The sequence below is a fragment of the Chaetodon trifascialis genome, chromosome 23, assembly GCF_039877785.1.
Source record: "Chaetodon trifascialis isolate fChaTrf1 chromosome 23, fChaTrf1.hap1, whole genome shotgun sequence".
NCBI classification, from domain to species: Eukaryota; Metazoa; Chordata; class Actinopteri; order Chaetodontiformes; family Chaetodontidae; genus Chaetodon; species Chaetodon trifascialis.
Window position 1 is genome coordinate 9177444 of NC_092078.1, and position 20782 is coordinate 9198225.

The 20782-nt window shown below is 43.7% G+C and overlaps 2 protein-coding genes across 3 annotated transcripts in view; both read left to right on the forward strand.

Annotated features, from left to right (window-relative positions):
- Positions 1-16878, forward strand: part of LOC139351066 (RNA-binding protein with multiple splicing-like) — a 33273-nt gene extending 16395 nt beyond the window's left edge. Inside the window, exons 5-9 of one of the 2 annotated variants that reach the window (XM_070992724.1) lie at positions 2431-2581; positions 4618-4745; positions 7212-7281; positions 14019-14138; positions 14699-16878. In XM_070992724.1, coding sequence (XP_070848825.1) covers positions 2431-2581; positions 4618-4745; positions 7212-7274 — 342 coding nt within the window. In that variant the 3' untranslated portion in view covers positions 7275-7281; positions 14019-14138; positions 14699-16878. The remainder of the gene's footprint in view (positions 1-2430; positions 2582-4617; positions 4746-7211; positions 7282-14018; positions 14139-14698) is intronic. The other variant, XM_070992725.1, reaches the window with a different exon arrangement.
- The window catches only part of LOC139351065 (doublesex- and mab-3-related transcription factor A1-like), a 63229-nt gene that overhangs the window by 10647 nt on the left and 31800 nt on the right, over positions 1-20782 (forward strand). The window lies entirely within an intron of this gene.

Consider the following 20782-nt stretch of genomic DNA (forward strand, 5'->3'; position numbering starts at 1 on the left):
TGAGGCAGACTCAAATATGAAACGGAGCCCATCCTCTCAGGGTTTCATTCTACTCTCTTGAAACAAAGTATAGATGGATGGTAATGAACGCCAGCTCTCACACAGCTTTAGTTTCCCATTGTTTTTTTTAACCTCTCTCGATATACACCACCCCTTTTTATTACTTCTTAAGTGTTTGTTGATCCCTTTGTCACAGAAAAGGCTCAGTTTTATCATGCTCCTAAAGTGGGACCGTGACAACGCGAGCAGAGTCTGTCAACTTTCAGATGTTGAGATATTGGTGTGCATCAAAGGCAGAGCAGAGAGTTGAAGAAAGGATAAAAATTATCATCTTATTATGAGCCAACAATAGTCAGACTGTTGCCGTAGAATCACTCAGTTGAGCTGAGAGTTGAACAGTGCTTGTTTTTTCGGGGTAAAGCGGCGTCCCGGGGGTCATATGGAGATAAGCCAGATTTTGCAAACATCTATCTGCATATTGAAATATGGGAAAGGCAGAGAAAACTGAGGGAAGGAGGGGATTTGTTTCCCGTCGTCGTCGTCGTCTTATACTTTCTTCCAAACTGTGAGCGGATGTGTCTTCTGAAAGAACCTGATTCTCGCGCCATTGAGCAATTACAATCATCACCAAAACAACGCATGCACAAGTGCGAAGGATGTGCTAAGGCGCTAAAAAACACACTCCAAGTTAGAGATTCAGCACAGTTCAAACTGAGATGTGCTCAGGCCTCATTATATCCATGTACCTTATTATACCTCTGCAGCCTCGGCTGGCAGAAGCTGCGAGTGCACTGAGCCAAGGCAATCCTAGTTAATTCCCTACCCTTCATGAGAAGAGTCATCCCTCGCTTGTTTCAGCTCAGCTTTGCCTGAGCCTGCAGGGACGAGCCGAGAAAACCATCCATCGCGGCTTCTCGCTCTTTTGCTGCGGAGAACTTTACTCTTGACTGCTTTTCCCCTCCGCTGATTCGACCTTCCGTGTTTTCCTGCGTCTTTTTCGCACACAATCGAGTGAGGTTAATTAGAGGCCGCTCATAGTTGCCGGTGAGATTCTTCCCGGCCTCGTTGCTTCCACGGCAGGCAAACAAATAGCTGCTTTGTTTTTGGATGAGGAAGACCTTTGTTGATGTCACATTCCTTATTTTTCCTCAGGCGAAAGTAATTGAGAAGAAAATGATTCGGACCGCTGCACATGTGCCGGTTTTTGATGTAGATCAAACTGTGAGAGGGATAAAACAGCCTTTCACTCGGCCTGTCATGAGCACTGGCGTAGCAGAAAGCTTTTAACATCGGCATCTGAAGAATTCGCCAGAATTTTTGGCTCCCTTTAAGTGGTGATGCTTGCAGTATGTCATGGTGAATGGCGAATTTGATTCACAGAGTTCACAGGGAGCAGCGCGACGGCCTCGTGGCATCTCTGCCTGTGGTGTAAATGACATCATGTGCTCGCCAGGTTTGTGTCATCAGGTTCTGATTTTCAGTTGCGGGTGTTGCTCGTCATCACTTGAGTTGAACCAGCATAACACTCGAATCCACGGTGAGCCGTTTACCGCAGGCTTCGAAGTCTAAGCACCTGAAAATGAACTCTCACCGCCAAGAATCTGGCAGTAAATTAAATCAGAAAACGCTGAAAGATGAAAACTATACGAAGTGACAATTCCAGATCTCAGCCAGGTCCCATTGGACATTTAAACAATACACACAGCTGAGAATGTGGAAGTGGATGCATGATAACTAACTCCTCAGTGGTCTAAATTAGTCTGCGTCATCACCACTTCAAGGCGCAAGACAGCCAGTCAAGTCAGTTTATAGCATCACCACCTCCTCTGAGAACAAACTCCTTTTGTCAGGTTGTTTCAGGCACGGTTGTGAAAGCAAAGTATCGCTGCTCTAATGTGTGACATCATTAAGAGTCATCATGTGGTGAACCCTAATCTTGCACACGAAGACGCCTCCCAAGGTGCTGACTTTGAGCAACCGTCCAGGGAAACAAAGACCTCCAAGAACCCCACACAACCTGGCCGCACGTCATATTTTGGCTAGGAAGTAATACCTTTTAGTGGTTTCCCACAACTCTGACTCATGCCTTTGACTGGTTTCCTCTTCCTAGCCACTTCAGCCGAGGATTGTGGGTATCGTAGTATTGAGAAACATCGACCACACAAAGTTGATAGGAGTCAGGAGGCTGAAATCATTACGATGACACCCACCTTTACAATACCACCAAGATTTTGATTCCATTTTACATCCAAAATATCTGATATTTACCTTCCATCCTTTTGTCAAGTTAACAATAATCAGTGATACCAAACCATCAATACAATGAGCAAGCCAAACTTGAGCTTGATCAATTAGTCCAAATATTACAGTTGCATAAAAGCTTTCAAGGAAACAAACTTTTTGCTGACATATTTTTCTGTTTGATCTCAGGGGGTCCGGTTTGATCCGGAGATCCCCCAGACCCTGCGGCTGGAGTTCGCCAAGGCCAACACCAAGATGGCCAAGAACAAGCTGGTTGGAACCCCCAACCCCCCTCCCTCCCAGCAGAGCCCCGGGCCACAGTTCATTGGCAGAGACCCATGTGAGTACCTCGACCAATCGCCTGTCCGTCCCTGAGCTCGTCTTAGTTTTCGTCTGTGCTGCGACTTCCTGTGGCCATTAGTTACTCTTGTTTGAGGTTACTGGACAGCTGTTTCCCTTTAGGATTTGTTGTCATTAGCGGAGGAGTGTTTGTGCTTCAGCTGTGACTATGCATGAAAAATGGACACTGACTTGGCTGCTTGTCGCTGAAAAGTAGATTTTTCTGTTAATGGTGTTGTGTTTGCTCCTCATTGAAACACTGTCACCCCGTGGAAAGCGGCTAATGTCATTTCTCTCATTAATCAGTTACCAGAAAAAGTGTGTCTTTGAAATCAGATTCTTTGCACTTCTGCCATCATGGGTTAACTTCATTATAGTTCTCCCCCCAAATGTCAGGCCCCCTGTTAGATTAATGATTCATAAACAGTACGTGTTCACCATTAGCCATTGCGCTCATTATTTGGACTCAAGACCTTTGAGTGTCGTGTGTGTGTGGAATCTGCTAGTTCAGCTCCGTGCTCTTTTTTATCCATTTGGTTAAACATTTTTCTAAGGAGTTAAGGATTCTGCGAGAATCAGCCATTGATAGTTGAACATAGGCCAGCTGTGGTCATACATTCCTCCCAAATGACCAAACTGCTCTTATCTTGGATGTTTTTTTTTATTTTTTTTTTTGCCAGAAAAAGGGTGTGGTACTTGGGGCCCCGGTGGAAAATGGAAGGAAACGATCAGTGAATGAAACCATGACGTAATCACCAGGAGAGAAATTGCTGTCATTTCCTGATAAGAGATGTTTAAATCAGCCATTTTTCTGATCATGCTGTGATAAACATTTAGCGGGAGACACAGAGAGCAAAGGGAAAACGCTCCTTAAAGCTGTGGGGCTATCTGGTGGTTCTGTCTCTGTACACTTACTCTGTACCACTCTGCACTGTCACCTATCTCTTCACTCATGCACCGTGCTCTTTTTGTTATTTTTGCCTTTTTGTCACTTTATACTCCACTCAGTGAGTAAATCATCATATCTGAGGTGGTTTCCTCTCAGTTCATCCCTAATTAAGTCTGCTGTACCCATTTCAGGGGGGATATTTGACTGTTTGCTCAACACTGCCCCCTCTGTGAGTGCTGCTACGCCTGTTAAGCTTGCCAGTCTCACATGGGGCATAATATGCAGTTAATAAAGATAATGGGGACAGATTTGCCACTTGATATACTATTTTCGACAAAAATTTGGCCTTTGTAGCCAATGTCCATCAATTTTGCCGGCTGGAATGACAGCTGTCACAGCTTCGGCTAACTAGCTAATCAAGCTAATGTTAGTCTCATGATAAATGTCAAAAAGTCAGCATCCTGATCAGTTTGTGTGCCATTTAGAGGACATTTAGTTTAAATAAATGTAATAAATTTACGAATAAATTTAGTTTAATTTTATGTTTGTGTTTTAGCTATGAAAATAAGATAATGTAATGTCAGAGTGTTTTGTTTTAACATAATCCTGTTTGGCTAGTTAGCTTACTCAGGCTACTTGTTTGTGTTTGAAAGTGTATGTTTTCACTTACAACAACAGGAAAGGCTTTTAGGATGTGGATTAAGCAACACGTTTGGCAGATGTGAGGTCGTCACAGTGGGGCAATGCTGCACAGTGGATGTGGTCGTCGGAAACAGGGCTTTTTTGTTCCTTTAACGTATCTTGTAACCCACACATTAATGCAGTTAGTTAATTATGTGCTTCTTGGCATTGGGAGTAAGGCTCTGTTACTACTGTAGGTAATAAACTAGCAGATGGACATGCTAACGATTGTAGCTTACGTTAGCTTGAAATGCTAATGCTGCTAGTCGCTGTTGGAGGAATGGGTTTAGTGAACAGTTGGTCTAAAGGAATGAAATGAGAGGAAGCTACGTCAGATAACTCCTACTCACCTGCAGTGCACCTCCACGACCACCTATACGACCTCCACCTCCACCCTGTCTCTCTAGCCACTCACCTATCCACTGGCCACCCTCCTCACTCCACTCCTCCTCTTCTTCTTTCCACAGATGAGCTCACAGTGCCTGCTCTATATCCCAGCAGCCCAGACGTGTGGGCGTCATACCCGCTGTACCCGGCGGAGCTGTCGCCGGCCCTCCCACCCGCTTTCACCTACCCCTCCTCGCTCCACGCTCAGGTAACCTGCAAAACCCATCCCCTCCTCCTCCCCCAGCACCAGCTCGACCACTGCCCCTGTCACCTCTTCCCGAGCCCACCGCACAAACGGCTGCTGCCGTCAGCCCTGAAATCACTTTCCGCTCCATCCCACAGCACACACCACCCAGTCATCTGCAGATTTACAGATCTGATGACTAAATCTCATCCAGTTGTTTTGAAATCAAGGGGGTAGTTTGTAGTTTCCTATTTTTCATACAGTTAGGCAAAGCCAGTCCGAAGTGTATGGGATCAGGAAGCAGCTCTTTAAAAAAGCCCCTGAATACATTTTCTCATGCTCGAGGTCTTTTTTTTTTTTTTTTTTTTAACTTTATATTCGTTAACCAGTTTCAACAATTACACACAAAATATCAGCAATCATAGCTTGTAACTGCCACTTCTGAAAAACTGATCGGTCATGATCATCTACTTTAAAAGAGCTCCATAAAAGCAGGATGTGGATCAGGAATTTGATATATCGAATTTGTTTATTGATAGTGAAATTAGTGACTTTATAAATATTTAATTTACAGGGTGTAGTCCATTTTTGCAGACGTGTAATGCTGTTTTACCCTCCTCTTGAGAGGAACTGCTACCTGATCCCATTAACTTCCAGGAATCGAACTAAACTAAACTAATCTCACAGCTCACCATACCCTCATAGTGCAAGCAGAGACACAAGAAAGGGTTTGACTGACTTTTAAGTGCACTAAGTAAGAAAATAGTAATGGTGGCTGAGTGAGGAGCTATTCCCTCATTTCAAAATGGCACATTTAAAATTTTCCCCAAAACTGATCTATTTATTTAAGCATACAGAGTTCCTGCTTCAGTCTTTTAATCCTTAAACATAATCTGAACTTTAAGAAGCCTGAGTGAACGCAACCAATTGACTTCAACATATTTTTAGAAAATTAAGAATTCAACATCAAGAAAAGGTTGAAAATGTGGAAATCTGTCTAACATCACTGAGAACAGTTTGCAGTTTGAACCATTAACAACTCACATCATGTTACTTTATTTATCTTAATTAGTGGCATCATCCATAGGGCTGCAAGCCTGAGTGGTTTGAAAGGTTTGCATCATCATTTGACCATCACCTCCTCCATTAATTAAATCCCTACTTCTCAACCAACCGTGATCCAGTTTATTGAGGTCTTCTAATCTGCGCAGCTCCACTGTGGGTTCACACCGTTCACATAAGAGTTCATTATTGATCTCTTGAAATTCTTCTCATGGAGCCCATTTGGTGCTGGCTGACCCTAATAAGATCATCCGTATTAGACATGCTGTTTCTGAATTTTTTGTTTGTTGATTGGTTTTGAGGCTTGCACGGAGTACTTTGCTGTATTTCAAGCTCAAATTGTCTTTTATCTCTGGTGTGTAGAGCATATTTCCATGTATAATGCAGATACTGAGGTTGTTAAATATAAAGGCCCGTAGCAAAGACGCTAAAACTGAAGCTCAGATGATGTCAGAATTTGAAATGAGTGCAAGATGAATCTGCCGAGCTGGCATTTTTCCATACACGTCAGATATGTGAGCATACACTGACACACACACACACACACACACACACACACACACACACACACACACACACACACACACACACACACACACACACACAGAATCTGCCTTTGTGATTTCAGGAGGGGGTTGGGGCTTATGTTTGCATCTCACTGTCCCTTCTGACCTAGAGTAGATGCTGAGGTGAGACATAAAAATATGTCACACACACGCAAGACTACATTTTCAGTATATGCTAACATGAGCTCGGCTTTCTGGCTGTCTGGCTAATCAGCTGCTCTCTTCTAGTTACACTACAGTAATGTTATTGGATTGCTAGTGAATGTTAATTTCTGGCTGTTTTCAAGGTAATTGATCTCAGAAAAACAATACCCCTTTCTTTTGTATTGCATTATGTGAATTTCATTTAAATACAGGAGGATGACTGTGTTATGTAGAAATATATAAGGTGTTTGATAATTATGCAGCTACAGCCATCAGCCGTTAGCTTAGCTTGTTTTCGCCTTTTTTAAAATTTGATTTATTTATTTGCAAGGATTTAACAGATGAAGTACATAATTTTAATTAGTGATTTTCAGAAGTGCTTAGCTTAGCTTATTGCTAAGCTAAGCTAACCGCCGCTTGCTAACAGATATGAGACGTATCATTTTCCATCTTATTTCAACTCCCAGCACGACAGCAAATCATTTTTCATGATGTGAAACTGTTCCGTTAAATGACACCCAAAGTACTCAGATATTCATTTATATGAAAAAATCCTGCACTCCAGCTTTAAAGTAGGTATAAATCGTACTTGGCAGTAAAGTTTTTTCTGATTCTGATTCTGATCTGATTCTCTAAATATAAATGGTATGCAGAAGGGGCATTTGTATGAACGTACATGTGCAAGTATGTTGACGTATGTATGGTTGTGTATGTTTAGATTCGCTGGCTCCCACCTGCAGATGGAACTCCTCAGGGATGGAAGTCCAGGCAGTTCTGCTGAAGTATGTGTGAGTAACAACACACACACACACACACACACACACACACACACACACACACACACACACACACACACACACACACACACACACACTGTCCTGCAATGACACAAGTGTACGTTAAACCTTATGGTGAAAATACTTAAGTAAATGTTATGACACTTTGTTTAAACGGGCACGGCGATACTCCCAAACACATGTCAGGAATATCACAGGGTGTTACGTCAGGTGAACGCCCCCTTCTCGCCCTCAAACCTCACATGGAAAAACGTCCATCCAGCTAACTGCCAGACATACAACACACTAATGCAAAACAAATTAGCCTTTTAGAAGTAAATGTGGGAGTGTAAAACCCAGTGGGTCAATGAAACAGCAGCCACTGCTTGTACATCATCATAAGAGATGAAAGATGCGATTTAAAGGGGAACGGCATTATTTTCCCCACTCAGGTCGCAGGGTACGGAAGGTCGACTCCCATTGATGTGATGCTTGATCTCAGGCTTCAAAGGCAGCGCGTCAAACAGAATATACAACGAGCTCCGATGCCAACGTTTTAATAAAACAGAGCGGGTAGATCTCAGCAAATATGACTAAAATGCTAATATCAGCTGCTTTGATAGGTAATGTTATCACAGCCAGTGGTGAAAGTCACTCAGTGTATTCAGTCAAGTGCTGTTTTGAGATGCGTGTACTTGATTATATTCTATGTTGTATGTTGTACGAACATGAGCTTCAGGCAAACTGACCAACATTCATGCTCCCTTTAGCTCTGTTTTAGTCTCGGCTGACTCTTGAATGAAATATCTTGCTGTTTAGCTGCTAATAGTTAGCTCGTTGCTAACTTTGTGCCTTTCTGCTATTTGACACTTTGCAGGCATCGTATTTCTGAAAAGTAGCATACAGTGGGCTCATCAAAACTGATAACAGTCATTTGCAATGATTGGAAACAGCGATAAACAATAAATTTGCAGGCTAGAAAACCAAAATAATCAACTGGAAGAGGCTAAAATGCTCTGTGGAGCTAATGAAACTGCAGGGTCGGGTGATAATTCTCTGTGGGTTCATCACTACAAGCAACTTCTTTCACAGTGTACATAATCATTTCATCCTTTGTCAATATAAAAATCTTGTCTAGTGCAGCTTTAAGTTAAATGATCTGAATACTGCTTCCCTGTTCACCTTTTTACACAGAAAAGGTTATTCATTAAGATGGTGCACACTAAGTAGTTTTTGTGGAGGACCACAGGGAACTTATTGGTTCCACTATTGGAAGGACGCCTGATATTTATTGTACTTGTGCGTGAGGGGAAAGTTTATTACTGTGCTCTCACTCTTTGCAATAATAAACACTGAATATTGTCCTATAATAATGTTGGTGCTGTACTGCAGATATTAGGGTATATTTGTCATTTTGTCAGACCTTGGCAGGATAAAATACAGTTTTTAATTTCAAAGACGTTTTTGGCATTTCCGCATTATGACAGAGAGCACAGTGGAGAATTATAAAGAAGATGAGGCAGAAACTGACGCAGGATGTGAAGCTCCAAAAGGTCGTAAATGTGGAATATGCGCCATGACCTGCTGAGGTACCTGGGTACCGCCGGAAGGGCTGTGTTTATGAATCTTTATTAAAAAATGATTAGCATGGGGCTTTATTTCAAATAAATTACAGATTAATTTGTTTTAGTGGAGCAGTGCACAGTACATAGTAGCTTCTAATAAGTGCCTTCATAAGTACGTGAGTGAATTATAACCATGCGTGAGCCACACAGCGCATGTGCCTCGCTCTCTGGTTCAGACAAACTAAACGCTGTTGTGCTTGCAGGAAAACAAAACCACAAAGCACAACAAATCCCTTGATAGTCTGTGTATCTGTGTTTGCTGTGTGTGTGAGTGTGTGTGTGTATGTGTGCGCACTTGGCGCCAGTCACACTGTCACCAGTACCCTCCCTTCAACGTCTCGGGACAGGAAGAAACATGTTCTCTCGACCCCTTGGGGAGTCGATGGGGAGTGGGTGGGTGGGTGGTGATGGTAGCATGGAGGCTAACATTCATCAAGCTCTTGATTGGTGCTAGTCCTGTCCTGTCTCTTTGTAACCCTGCATCATGGCTCACTTTTCTATTCCCAGAGACCGAAACATACTGAGTGAAATAAAAAAGCTGTTGGGAGTAATTCGGTGTTTTGGGGATTTTGTCGCTGTCAGGGGGGTAAAAGAGGAAGGGAGAGGAGGAGGGAGGGACTTTGAGGAAATAATTACTCCTGTATCAAACCAGGAGGAAGTCATTTGGCCGGTCAGGCTGCCCCAGTGGATATTAGCCTCTCAGTGAAACGACAACACCCCCACATCCGGCTCGCAGTGGAGGGTGAAGCGAAGCTGAGACATCCAGTTAGAATATTGTGATAATTACAGGCCGCTGCAGCAGATATACACATATGCAACACACTCAAATTATGTAGTGTGCAGCGTACATGCCCAGTCATACAGTGAGGCCTCTCACAGCGTGCACTCAAACAAAAAGGTTCAGCGCATCCAAACTACACAAACGTGTTTTTATTTTACTCACTTGTACTTTTCAGTTGTGTTTTTGTTGTCCTGGTTTTGATGTCTGATACCACTGAGGTGAAACAAATTTTGTCAGCAGCTTCATCTCCTTCCAGAAACAGCGACCTTGTAACTCAGGAAAACCGCAGACCTCACCGTGAGCGGTTTTCTTTGGAACTCCTTCTTTCTAAGAAAAAGCCCCTAACCGCTCGCAGTGACGTCTGAGGATTGTCCAGAATAACGGGGGACACTGTTTCTGGACAGAGACGGAAAGAGCGCCACAAACTGACTCCATTCATCTCCGCTGAATTGTGGTGGAGGCGGAAATACCAGAGATAGATTGAGAGAGATATCGGAAAACCTGAACGAAACTAGACAGAGGTAAGTGAGGAAACATTTTTTAGGAGGCAACACGAGACGGCAACGCTGGCAATGCATATTAAGTCAGAAGACACACACATCCACACATTTTTCTGCCACTTCTGACCAAATTTCATCATTTTCTGCCTTTGGCCCGTGTTTTCTGGCTGCCTGTTGCTCTGAATAAATGATATCAAACCGCTGAAGTAACCACTGTCTTTGGGATAACATACAGTATGAGGACATATGAATAATAGAATATTACATACACCAGTGTACACTACTTTCCAAAAACATGGAGACCGCGTGATGACATGACTCAATAAAAGGAGATGCATCAGGTTTTTTTTTTTTTCTGGGAACAAAAAAATCACATGTAATTTAGGTTTACTGACCCTTAAAAGCAAGATGACCCTGGCCCCATAATTTAAAAAGAATCCTCCACAGCAGACTGTTTCACTTCCTGTGTCCGTCAACATGGTTATTTCATGTAAATTACATTGCACAAGAGCATGGCCTAAAAGGCTGCAACGCAATGGACTGAGCCTGATCACACTGCGAAACATATCTCCAAAGTATGTTTAAGTAGTAAAATCTAATGATACTCTTGCATCTGTTATCAAAACAGAAACGCTGGTCACCTCCCGCAGTAAACTGTCAGTGCTGAGTTAGCCTCGCCGCTTTGTTTGTCCCTGACATTTTGCAGCTCTGCAAACAAACATTTCAGCTGTACGAGACCCTGTGTTTTTTGGCCCTCCTCGGCTGTTCAGTGGATACAGTCAAGCATCCAAGACGTCTTGATGTGGGCTGCGAGGAGGGTGTTACTTATTTGTGCAATGCAGTCTGCAAGGCATAGCGCTTGTGAAACACTTTTAGCGGCAAGGCAACAAGAATAAACTTGAGCTGAGGTTACAGACTGAAGCTGGAGTCTATTGTACAAGCTGTCTGCTGCTGATGGGTCATGTGCATTCAGAGAGAGGCAGCGTCAGTGAATTGTTACTCATGCTGAAGGCGTCTGGTGACAGTAAAGCTTCACAATGGGAATTCAGAGACGCTTACAGCTCCACGGTCCTGAGAGGCTTGTGGTCGGGCGGCGGGTGTCTCGGCATCTGACCACTCACGGTCAGAGTATTTGCACGATGAAGTGTAACCGTGGGAGACTTGAATGTGTGTGTAGGAGAAGCTGAAAGTGAGGTCATGTTCAGAGGTCTTTAGTCCTAATCACCTGGCATCCTGCCTGTCAAGTGCCGTTCTTAAAACTCTATTTACAGCCCCGCAGCTTCATGTGGGTTGAAACAGGTAGCTTACCCAGGGTTGACTTTTTAAAGCCACATTGTAAGTTTTTGTTATTTTCATGCCCGGGAAGCTTCAGCTAGTCATTCATCTGAACGTCTGTGAGGCTGAATGAGAGTTGACATTCATGCTCCGGCGCAGAGCTGCATCCAAAGACAACCTAATAGTGGACATTAATGCTTAGTGAACTGGGGGGAAAGGTAATCCGGATTTTCCATCTGACAAGACATGGCGGGGGAGTGCAGTGTGTGTGTACCCCTATCATGCATGCTAGTGTGTGAGCAGAATATGTGTGTGTGTAGTCTGGCTGCCTGCCCCGAGGAGCTTTTTGGCCAATAGCCCGACAAAAACCAATGGTTCCTGTGCGATGTTGGACTAACTCCCACTGGAGAGCTGAGGGCCAGCTGGGGCCCCTTCTAATAAGGAAGTGGGACTTTATTCCTTCACCCCCCACTGACACACACACACACACACACACACGGGCATACAGTGCAGCTACGCTGTGGCCTCGTCCCTGCGCCGGGTCTCAGGAGCTAGATACATGTCAGCAGCTGTGTTCATCACCACCCAGCTCCAGCAGCTATTGCTGGTATGTGAGAAACACAGCCAGGGCCTAAAGGCTTTTCTCCACATTAAAGGGGCTTCAGACGGGGCTCTTTTTCATGGCCGTGCTGCACAGGTAGAAATCTTAAAGGAAGGTTTTAGCTCCTGATTTACAAACTGAGTCCATTATTTCTATTATCATTGCATGGCAGCTTGATTTGATTTGGGTAGCTACTGAGTCACTGACGTAACGTCTTTCGATTGATTCCACCATATGACTACTTGCTTCTCCAAAACGGACTGATCTGCACAAAAATTAGCGACCTGCGCATCATTTAGCAGTGGAATACTGATATTTATAATAGAATTGTGACCGATTAGAAAACACACCATTTAAAGAGGTTTTACATAACCTGGCAATCGAAAATTTGCTGTCATTAATGGCTCATAATTAATTGAATTACACAGCTCAGGAGTCTGCAAATTGATGTTCACATCACACAGAAATTAATGGAAGTCAATGATGCCCCGAATGGAAGCAAACGTCAGTCAACTTTCTTAAAACATAGCAGAATGGATGGCGGCGAGCTACAGCGAAGCGCCGTCAAATGCCGGGCGTAAATTTGAACAAGCCTTCTCTTCATTTGCAGCACGAGATCAATGATCACTGATAAGACACACGGGAACATTTGCTATCTGAAAATGAGAAAAAAGGAAAGAGTGCACGCATTCACCAGAAGCAGACTCGCATCCCACATTCTCAAACACTGCTTGTTTACCTATCTCACATTATGTGCCTGGGCCGAGTTATTGGATGTAGCACATTAAGCCCGCAAATCACTAAACCTTTTCCTAATCTGTGCAGACATGTTCAATGATCAACCCAATGTTTAACCTTGGTGTTTCAGCCAGAACAAATAGGGTGGTCTGGAAGTATGCGTCGCATCAGCTTAGCCAAGCGGCTGGATAACGCATCGATTCCCTCATCCTTGATTGAACGCGCAACAGGGCATTAGCTAGGCCAGCCGTGCCCCTGTTCTCAGAATGGGGAACGGTTCCCAACCCGTCCCCCTTCTTTGCCTGCGACTGTCTCTCTCTTCCTGTCTGTTCAGGCCATGTTTGGCTTGCTAATTGTTTATTGTTCCAAAGAGTTTCCCCCCGCCCCGAACCCGACTTACCACGACCTCCAAGAGATGTCTATTTTTGGTGATACATCTGGGGCTGGGTGAGGGGGGTCGGCGGGTTTGACATTTGTCTTCGGTCTGCTGGTGGTGGTGCGGGGGAGGGTGGCGGAGCTGAGGTGGGGAGGGATCGTGGGAGATACTGTTGTTAGGCAGAAGTTCAATGCCAGTATAAGACTATTGTCAGCTGACATCCTGCTTTTCACAGCAAAAGATGGCAAAAGTGTTTTTAATTGGGTAGTCAGCTGATTTTACTCATCGGCATCAGTTTACTCATCAGCGGGTGTGTCGCACATCCCGAGAAAGCATTTGTATAAAGTCTTCTGTGGCACTGGAGGAGCTTTGTGTACCAGGCAGAGAGCATCTAATGAAGGCTCCAGCTGCATTATGGGCAGTGTAGGATCCAGTGAATTTTAAAAAAAAAATCATGACGTCGCTGCTTCCACTCCTTTGATTTTGGCCATTTCTTCTCTCCTCTCTTGTGTGTCCCCCAAGACGTGCAGTAAGCTATACTCAGCTCAGCTCCACACACAGCTGCTTTTTACCATAACAGTAATGAAGGCTGGAAATCATAAGGTCTCGTCTGGTCTGAGTGTGGTTCCTGAGCTTGAAGGATTTAGCAAAAGCTGGCAAAAGTGGCAGTGTACTCCTGTCTGTTTTTAGGTATTTAATCCTTGAAAATGACACCACGCAACACTCAGAATCATGCACTAACAGAAATGTTATCTAATCCAGTACAACAGAAGCACAGCGCGGCCATGAAGTAGAATCAGCACCAACAACACTCGTTCGCTCCAGTGAAACTCTCGTCTCTTTGTGTCCTCAGGTTCCTGATGTGTGATGGTGGCCGTGGCCGGCTGTGACGGGCGTTGCTGATTGCCTCTCATGTCCAATTGGAAACCAGGAGGACAGACCTGTCCCCAGCTCTCGGAGCAGCGTACCGTCGGTGAGTTTCCGGCTCGGACTTCACGGCCATTGATCCCAACAGGCGAGGACAAAAGGTGTAAATCTCACCTCGCCACCAAAGTGCCGCGCCTCTCCCTTCTGGCACAGTGTCTGATTTGAAAGTGTAGATTTGTGGAAAAAGCTGTGAAAGCCCAGGGTTTCTGAGACGGCACTGCACTGCCAAAGACGTCTGCTGGAATGAACATAGCCGCATCAAACCGCAGCGACAGCGTGTCAACTTTCACCTGTGTGTATTTCAGCTTTCGCTCACCAGAAGATGTTTTGAAAACAAACCCAGAATCGCTGTATTAGGTGTTTGTTGGATAAAGATGTGTGTGTGGTCTTGGCATCGTAAAGGCACGTGAGAGAAAGTGAGGAAGAAAACAAGAAACGTGTTTTGTGTGTGCGTTTCTACCTTTGTGTGTGTGTGTGTGTGGTTTTCTGTTTGTGTTAGTGTCGGGCAACAGTTCCACTCCATCCCCCGAGTTTTAATTTGTGTACAAGGTTGGTGTATGCGTGACCAAGGCAACCTCAATCCCTCTCTCTCTCTCTCTCTCTTAGGCAGCAGCAGCCTCATGGGCCTCAGGACATACTAGACCCCAGCCTCCATCACACATCGAGCACCCCCACCCTCCCCAAAGTCCCTCCAATTCTTTTTTTATACTGTTACATACTCGAGATTTACCGGCAGTGCTTTGGCTACACCTCCTCTGACACCTCCGTGAAAGGTACTGGGCGTGCGTGACAAAGGCGCACACACCCTTTGTTTACCGGCTGACTGCATCGCCTGTCTAACATTAGCAGGTCTCTTGCTGTGCGTTCTGTATATGCAAGTACAGTACGCAAGTACAAACACAGTTTTATGCAAGATCTTTGCAAGGCCAGATGTCTGGAAGTGTGGCCAAAGAGCTGCCGGGTAATGTTATTATATGACTATAATTATTACTATTCTGTATATCATTCATATTAATGTTATTATGATCATTAAATACATGTTGAAGCATGACTTTGCAAAAAAAAGGAAAAAAAACAATGCTGTACATTTTTAGATATTTTAAAGAAATACAAAAAAGTATTTTTGTAATCAAGACAATGTTTGAAATGGTTCTGTTTGATTGGTTCATGTTGTACTAAAGTGTGTGAGGAGCTTTCATACTTTTTGCCCTTCCTGTTTTGTACCATTATAAAGTGGTAAATGGCCCTGCTATGCCAAAGCAGTCCTGTCGGTTTGCTCTTGTCTTTTCTGCATACTGTGTGGATTTAGGTTTGCTCGTGTGTGTCTTTATGTGGCGTCTTTACCCGATGAAGCAAACATATTAGTCTTTTGTCTGATGTGCTTCGGTTCAGCTAGGCAGTCGGGGTGAGTGAGACGAACGCACCTGATCCAGCCCGTGATATTGCAGTTTGAGGTAATCAGATGTGTTGAAAGAGGCATTGACAGGAATAAGCCATCAGTGGTGACGGTAGAGTTGACCCTGGAGACTGCAAAACATGGCAAACTGAGCCCAGCTATAATAAGGAATTTGCTCCTTCATTGTGTAGCAGGAGGACAGCAGCACAGTATAGAGAAACAAAAGACCAAAGGCATTTTTTTTTTTACACTGGAGAGCTATCTAGGCTAGTGGAATTATTCCATTTTTGACTGCTTTGTAGTCCTCAATCTGATTTCTTATGAAGTATGACATTATTTTTGCTGCATGTCTCTTTTGGTGTCACTCCAAAGAGCCACTCTGCATCTGAAAGGACATTCACTTTAAGCAATTTGTCTCTTTTGTCTATTTTTAGGGAGCCAACGTGATTCAACCTGCTTTTGTAAATTTTTGAATTTACATAGTAATGATTGGAGTGTAAAAAATAATCTTTTGTAATCTTGTGTATTCTGGGCCTGCAATAACTTCTTTGCTGTTTGGGCATATCATCGAGTGATCATATTTCTGTGACATTTTGACGCCAGGATTCTCATTCATGTCACGTTCTTACAAAACAAACAGTGATTCTTGTACTTTTCTGATGAGGCTAAGTCACATTTCACAGTGATGTGACAATCAAAAACTGAAATACTGTAAGAAAAACAATCTTCCCTGTAATGTTTAGCCCAGGTGTGTACAATCATATCGGAGTGGTTGAATCATGTAGTCAGTGTTTGTAATGAATAATAATAATATGCACATAATGACTGATTTTCTGAAGCAGTTTTTGCTTTTACATACATTTTTTAAGCCAAGTCTGGCAACAAATTTATTAGAACAAGTATTTATAAGGTGTGTGTGTGTGTGTGTGCGTGTGTGTTTTTATGGGTGTGTTTTTAAAGTTCGTAGAAGATGCCCATCATATAATTCATTGTAAGTATTATTGTAAGTTTAATTGTATATTCATTTGGTAATTTTCTAGAGCTTCTTTTTGTGTTTGTATCTGATATATGAATACTGTTTTACCTACATAATTCACTGTGAAATCCAGAGAAAAACATGCTCTTTGAACGAATGGATCTTTTTGTGTTTTGCCAGCATTACGGTACAGAAGTTCCTGGAAATTAATATGATGATCCCTCCCTTTGTCGATGACAGATATTCCTCTCTTGTTTCAGTATACCATGTGTGTACCTGTGTGTTCTGTGCATGTTCATGGCATGTGTGTGCTCTTCTTTTCTTTTCCCTAATGCATACAGTACTGTTGATATTTATGTACTTCGGCCGCTGTAAGGAGAAACTGTATTTCAGTGAATTGCAGAGGTTTGTTTGTTTGAAAACCAAAAAAAAAAAAAAGAAAAAAGAAAAAAAAGGTGATCAAAATGAGAAGTTTTTATGAAAATGTTAAATGAAGACATTCAGGCCATCTGCCATTAAAGATTGACATCATCGCTGCTGTCGTGGTTATGTTTTTTTCTCCTTTCTGAATACTATTGTGGTAGTGCTTTATGAAACATGCTTTAATTTTATGTATTTCTACTTCAAACCGAGCACATTTGTGGTAGAGAGATGCACCGTGTTCAACATGTTTAGTAATCAGTGTTTTTAGTTAAGCCAGCTAGCCTTTACACACAAATACACACAAGTTGGACCAACTCTTGTCCAGGACAAACATGGACTCACCCAACTCATTGTCTTAGAAGCATAAGAAAAAGATAAATTTTATCAACTGAATGGTACTTCTAGTCAGTTTTAGGCCTCCACATTCAGTTTGACTGCACTCCAGAGTTGCTTTTTACCCACAAAGAAATCCACCAGCGCAGAGCTCAACTGCCTCTTCCTCTCTCACACTTGTCATTGGATAACACCTCCCCCACAATCCCAGGAGGCCATCAAAACATGATGTTGGATCCTATAAAGTGGTTTGTGTACCAGGGGAGCTGGAGACCTCTCCCTGCCCTCTATAAGAATAGCCCACCTAACCCAGGGGCTGGCTACTCCTGAGACAGAGGCCACAGCCAATTTAGTTTCTCTCCTCGCTGTCTCCGCTCACTTCTGTCTGCTCAGTCACACCAGGTGGCACGCACCAGCCTCTCACATGACACGCACTCGTCCATGCCTGGAGGGGACACACGCTGGGTGTCAGAGTGGAGTAAAGAGGGGGATAAAAGTGCTTGTGTGTGCCTGCGTGGGGGGCAAGGGGACATAATCATCTAGGTGCATGCATGCATACGCCCAACTGGCAACACTTTGTAATAGTGTTACTCCACTTGACAAGGCCATTAAAAAGGTGTTTCCGTCCCCTTTCACTCATCCTCGTCCAGCTGCAGCATGCCAAAGCTCCTTGCTGAAATGTGTCTCTCTACAATGAACGGTCAAAGCAGTTCAATAGAAATCTCATACGTCTCCACGTTGGATTTATCCATTGCTCGGACGTCAGGGCCTGTCTTTTGTTTTCATCTCCCTACAAACTGTGTTGCTTGGCTCACAGCAGTAAAACATTGACCACTGCTTACTGTAATATGCAACCATGGCATGCTATCATACACCGTTGTCATAAACAGAGCCTGAGGAGTCTGTGGATTCAGTGTGTCCATGATCCATTTTACAGTCCGGTTCCCAAAGCCTTTGACTTTTAGCCCCTTAAAATGAAGCAATGTCCACTTGTGACCCATTGTCAGAGATTTATAGAATATTTTTCATTCAGTTCAACCATTGGTTGATTTCCCCTGTTTGACCTGTTTCATTGCATCATTTTTAGAGGCCTGAAGGGGGTGAAAACCTCCTAACCAACCTAGAGAATAACCAGAAAACAAGATGTCTACAGCCATTCCTTGATGCTGTATTGAATTACAGTGGTACTTTAAGCTAAATGCTAATGTTAGCAATAAAAAACAGGTGCTGTCCATCTAACAGAGGTTGGATAAGCATTGAACTGCTGGTGGCACAAGGTGATGGGGATCACAGTCATTAGGATTTATCCTCTGGGGACCATGGGTGTCTGTAAAATTTCATGGCAATCCATCCAATAGTTATTGAGATATTTGACGCTGCTGAGCATAGTTAGGCCTATTTGAGGCTATTTACTAGTTGCTAGGTTAGCCAAAACAAAGTATAATTTTACACAGAAGAAATATGTTGGGGTCTCCTGATGGCTTAGGGTTGGCTCTGCTCTATCCTTTTTAATAAAGGCCAAAAAAAGACCAAAGAGACCAAAAATACATCAGAAATAAAAAACACATTTATTCTCTCCTCTCCTGTCAATCACTTTGTGACCCTAAGATTATATTATGCCACCCCTGTGGGGGGGTCCTCAGGCTGGGATTCTCTAGAGTATTTCATAAGAGCTTTTGACTTGTTCAGAAGCATTTTACCTCCAATGCTCTGTCAACATTTGCACATCTAGATTATATAATACTATCCACCTTTTTAGTGTTGCAGAAGAGGAAGTGACCTTAGCGAACATCTGCTCTGCATAGCTGTGAAATCATCAGCGTCACCATGCTTTGCAGTCATGACAGCAATTTCTAATTCACAAAGCTGTTGAACGTCACAGCTGAGCATGTACAGTGACATGGATCTGGAGGCATTTGAGAAGCTTCAACTGGTGACTCATCATTCAGCAGCCTGCATGTGTCTCTGCAAAGGTCTGCACAGTCATTGTCTAAGCAGTGATTGGCCAAAAGGGGGCCGTGTCTTCTTAGAAAGATTGCCCAAGCAAAAGCCCTGACACTCCCTACCGTGCCGCCGTTGTCTTTTGTGATCGTTACTCTTTCAGATAAGCTGACGACTACAGAGTGAGTCAGTGAATTTGATTTCACAGCGGGGGGCGGGGGGGAAGAGGAGGGCGAGGAGTGTTTTCCCTTCCTGCACTGTCCTCACTCTCTGTCTCTTCTCTGTCCACCTCTCACTGTTTTTCCTCCTCCTCCTCTCATCCACAGCTTCCATTCTCCCTTGGGTGGGCCCCCACTCCCTCAGGCTCACAGCAATCAAAACACCGAAGGCTAACTCTCCCACCACTTTCCTGTTCCTCACTCATTTCATGTTGCTACAGTCCACTCTCTGATTCCAGATGTGTACACAGAGATATCATTTTAATATTTTGAGATGAGATCCAATAATTATGTAGGTGTGTGTCTGTTTGCACAAATAGGGTGTGTGTCATATGATAACTTCACTGAGGATGACATCATAGAAAGAGCAAGGCCCTGATTCTCAGAAAATAAAGAGTTCCACAGCGCTACCCAGTGGCTTTGAAAATACACTACAGCATTCATACACAGCACATGATACTGCTCCCATTGTCAGTGCTGGGGTGAGTATTCAGATCCTGGAGAACTTCAATAAAAAGATTTAAGATTAGATTAAGATTCAGTGGGTTTATACCTCCATGAGAGAAGGTGCCACTCTGGGGGCAAAAAAAATGTCTTTTTTTTGATGCTAATGGTTTTGTCTAAGGGCTGCACGGTGGCGCAGCAGGTAGTGCGGGTGCCTCACAGCAAGAAGGTTGCCGGTTCGATCCCCGGGTCAGGCGGGTCCTTTCTGTGTGAAGTTTGCATGTTCTTCCCGTGCATGCGTGGGTTCTCTCCGGGTACTCCGGCTTCCTCCCACAGACCAAAAACATGCTCATTAGGTTAATTGATGACTCTAAATTGTCCGTAGGTGTGAGTGTGAATGTTTGTCTGTCTTTGAATGTGGCCCTGCAATCGGCTGGCGACCGGTTCAGGGTGTACCCCGCCTCTCGCCCATTGTAGCTGGGATAGGCTCCAGCCCCCCCGCAACCCCGAAAGGGATAGGTGGTATAGATAATGGATGGATGGATGGTTTTGTCTAATGGGATTAGCTCCATACTGGCCATCTGTAGAACAGATTTCATACAGCACATCATAAACAGTAACTGGTTCAAATGTAAAACTAAAGAGGAGTATCCCAAGATGTAACCAAGTCTCTCCATTAAAGCAGTATCTAAACTTCTTGGTGCTAATCCAAAAGTACATGTTAATCATTATATGAGGATTCCAGCTTTCATACTTGCTCTGAAGTGTTATGTGAGTCTAAAAGTTGGCACAGGTCGCCCTCTTGTGGTCAGAGAGCCTCAGTGCATACACACTTCATTATTTCCCATTTTCACACTGAATGAAAGTCCTTATCCACGGCATCTCAACAGCCCCATCATGTGAGAAAACCTCATTTCCCCTGTGTGCTTTTCTGCCCAGCTGTTCAGGCCTACTAATGA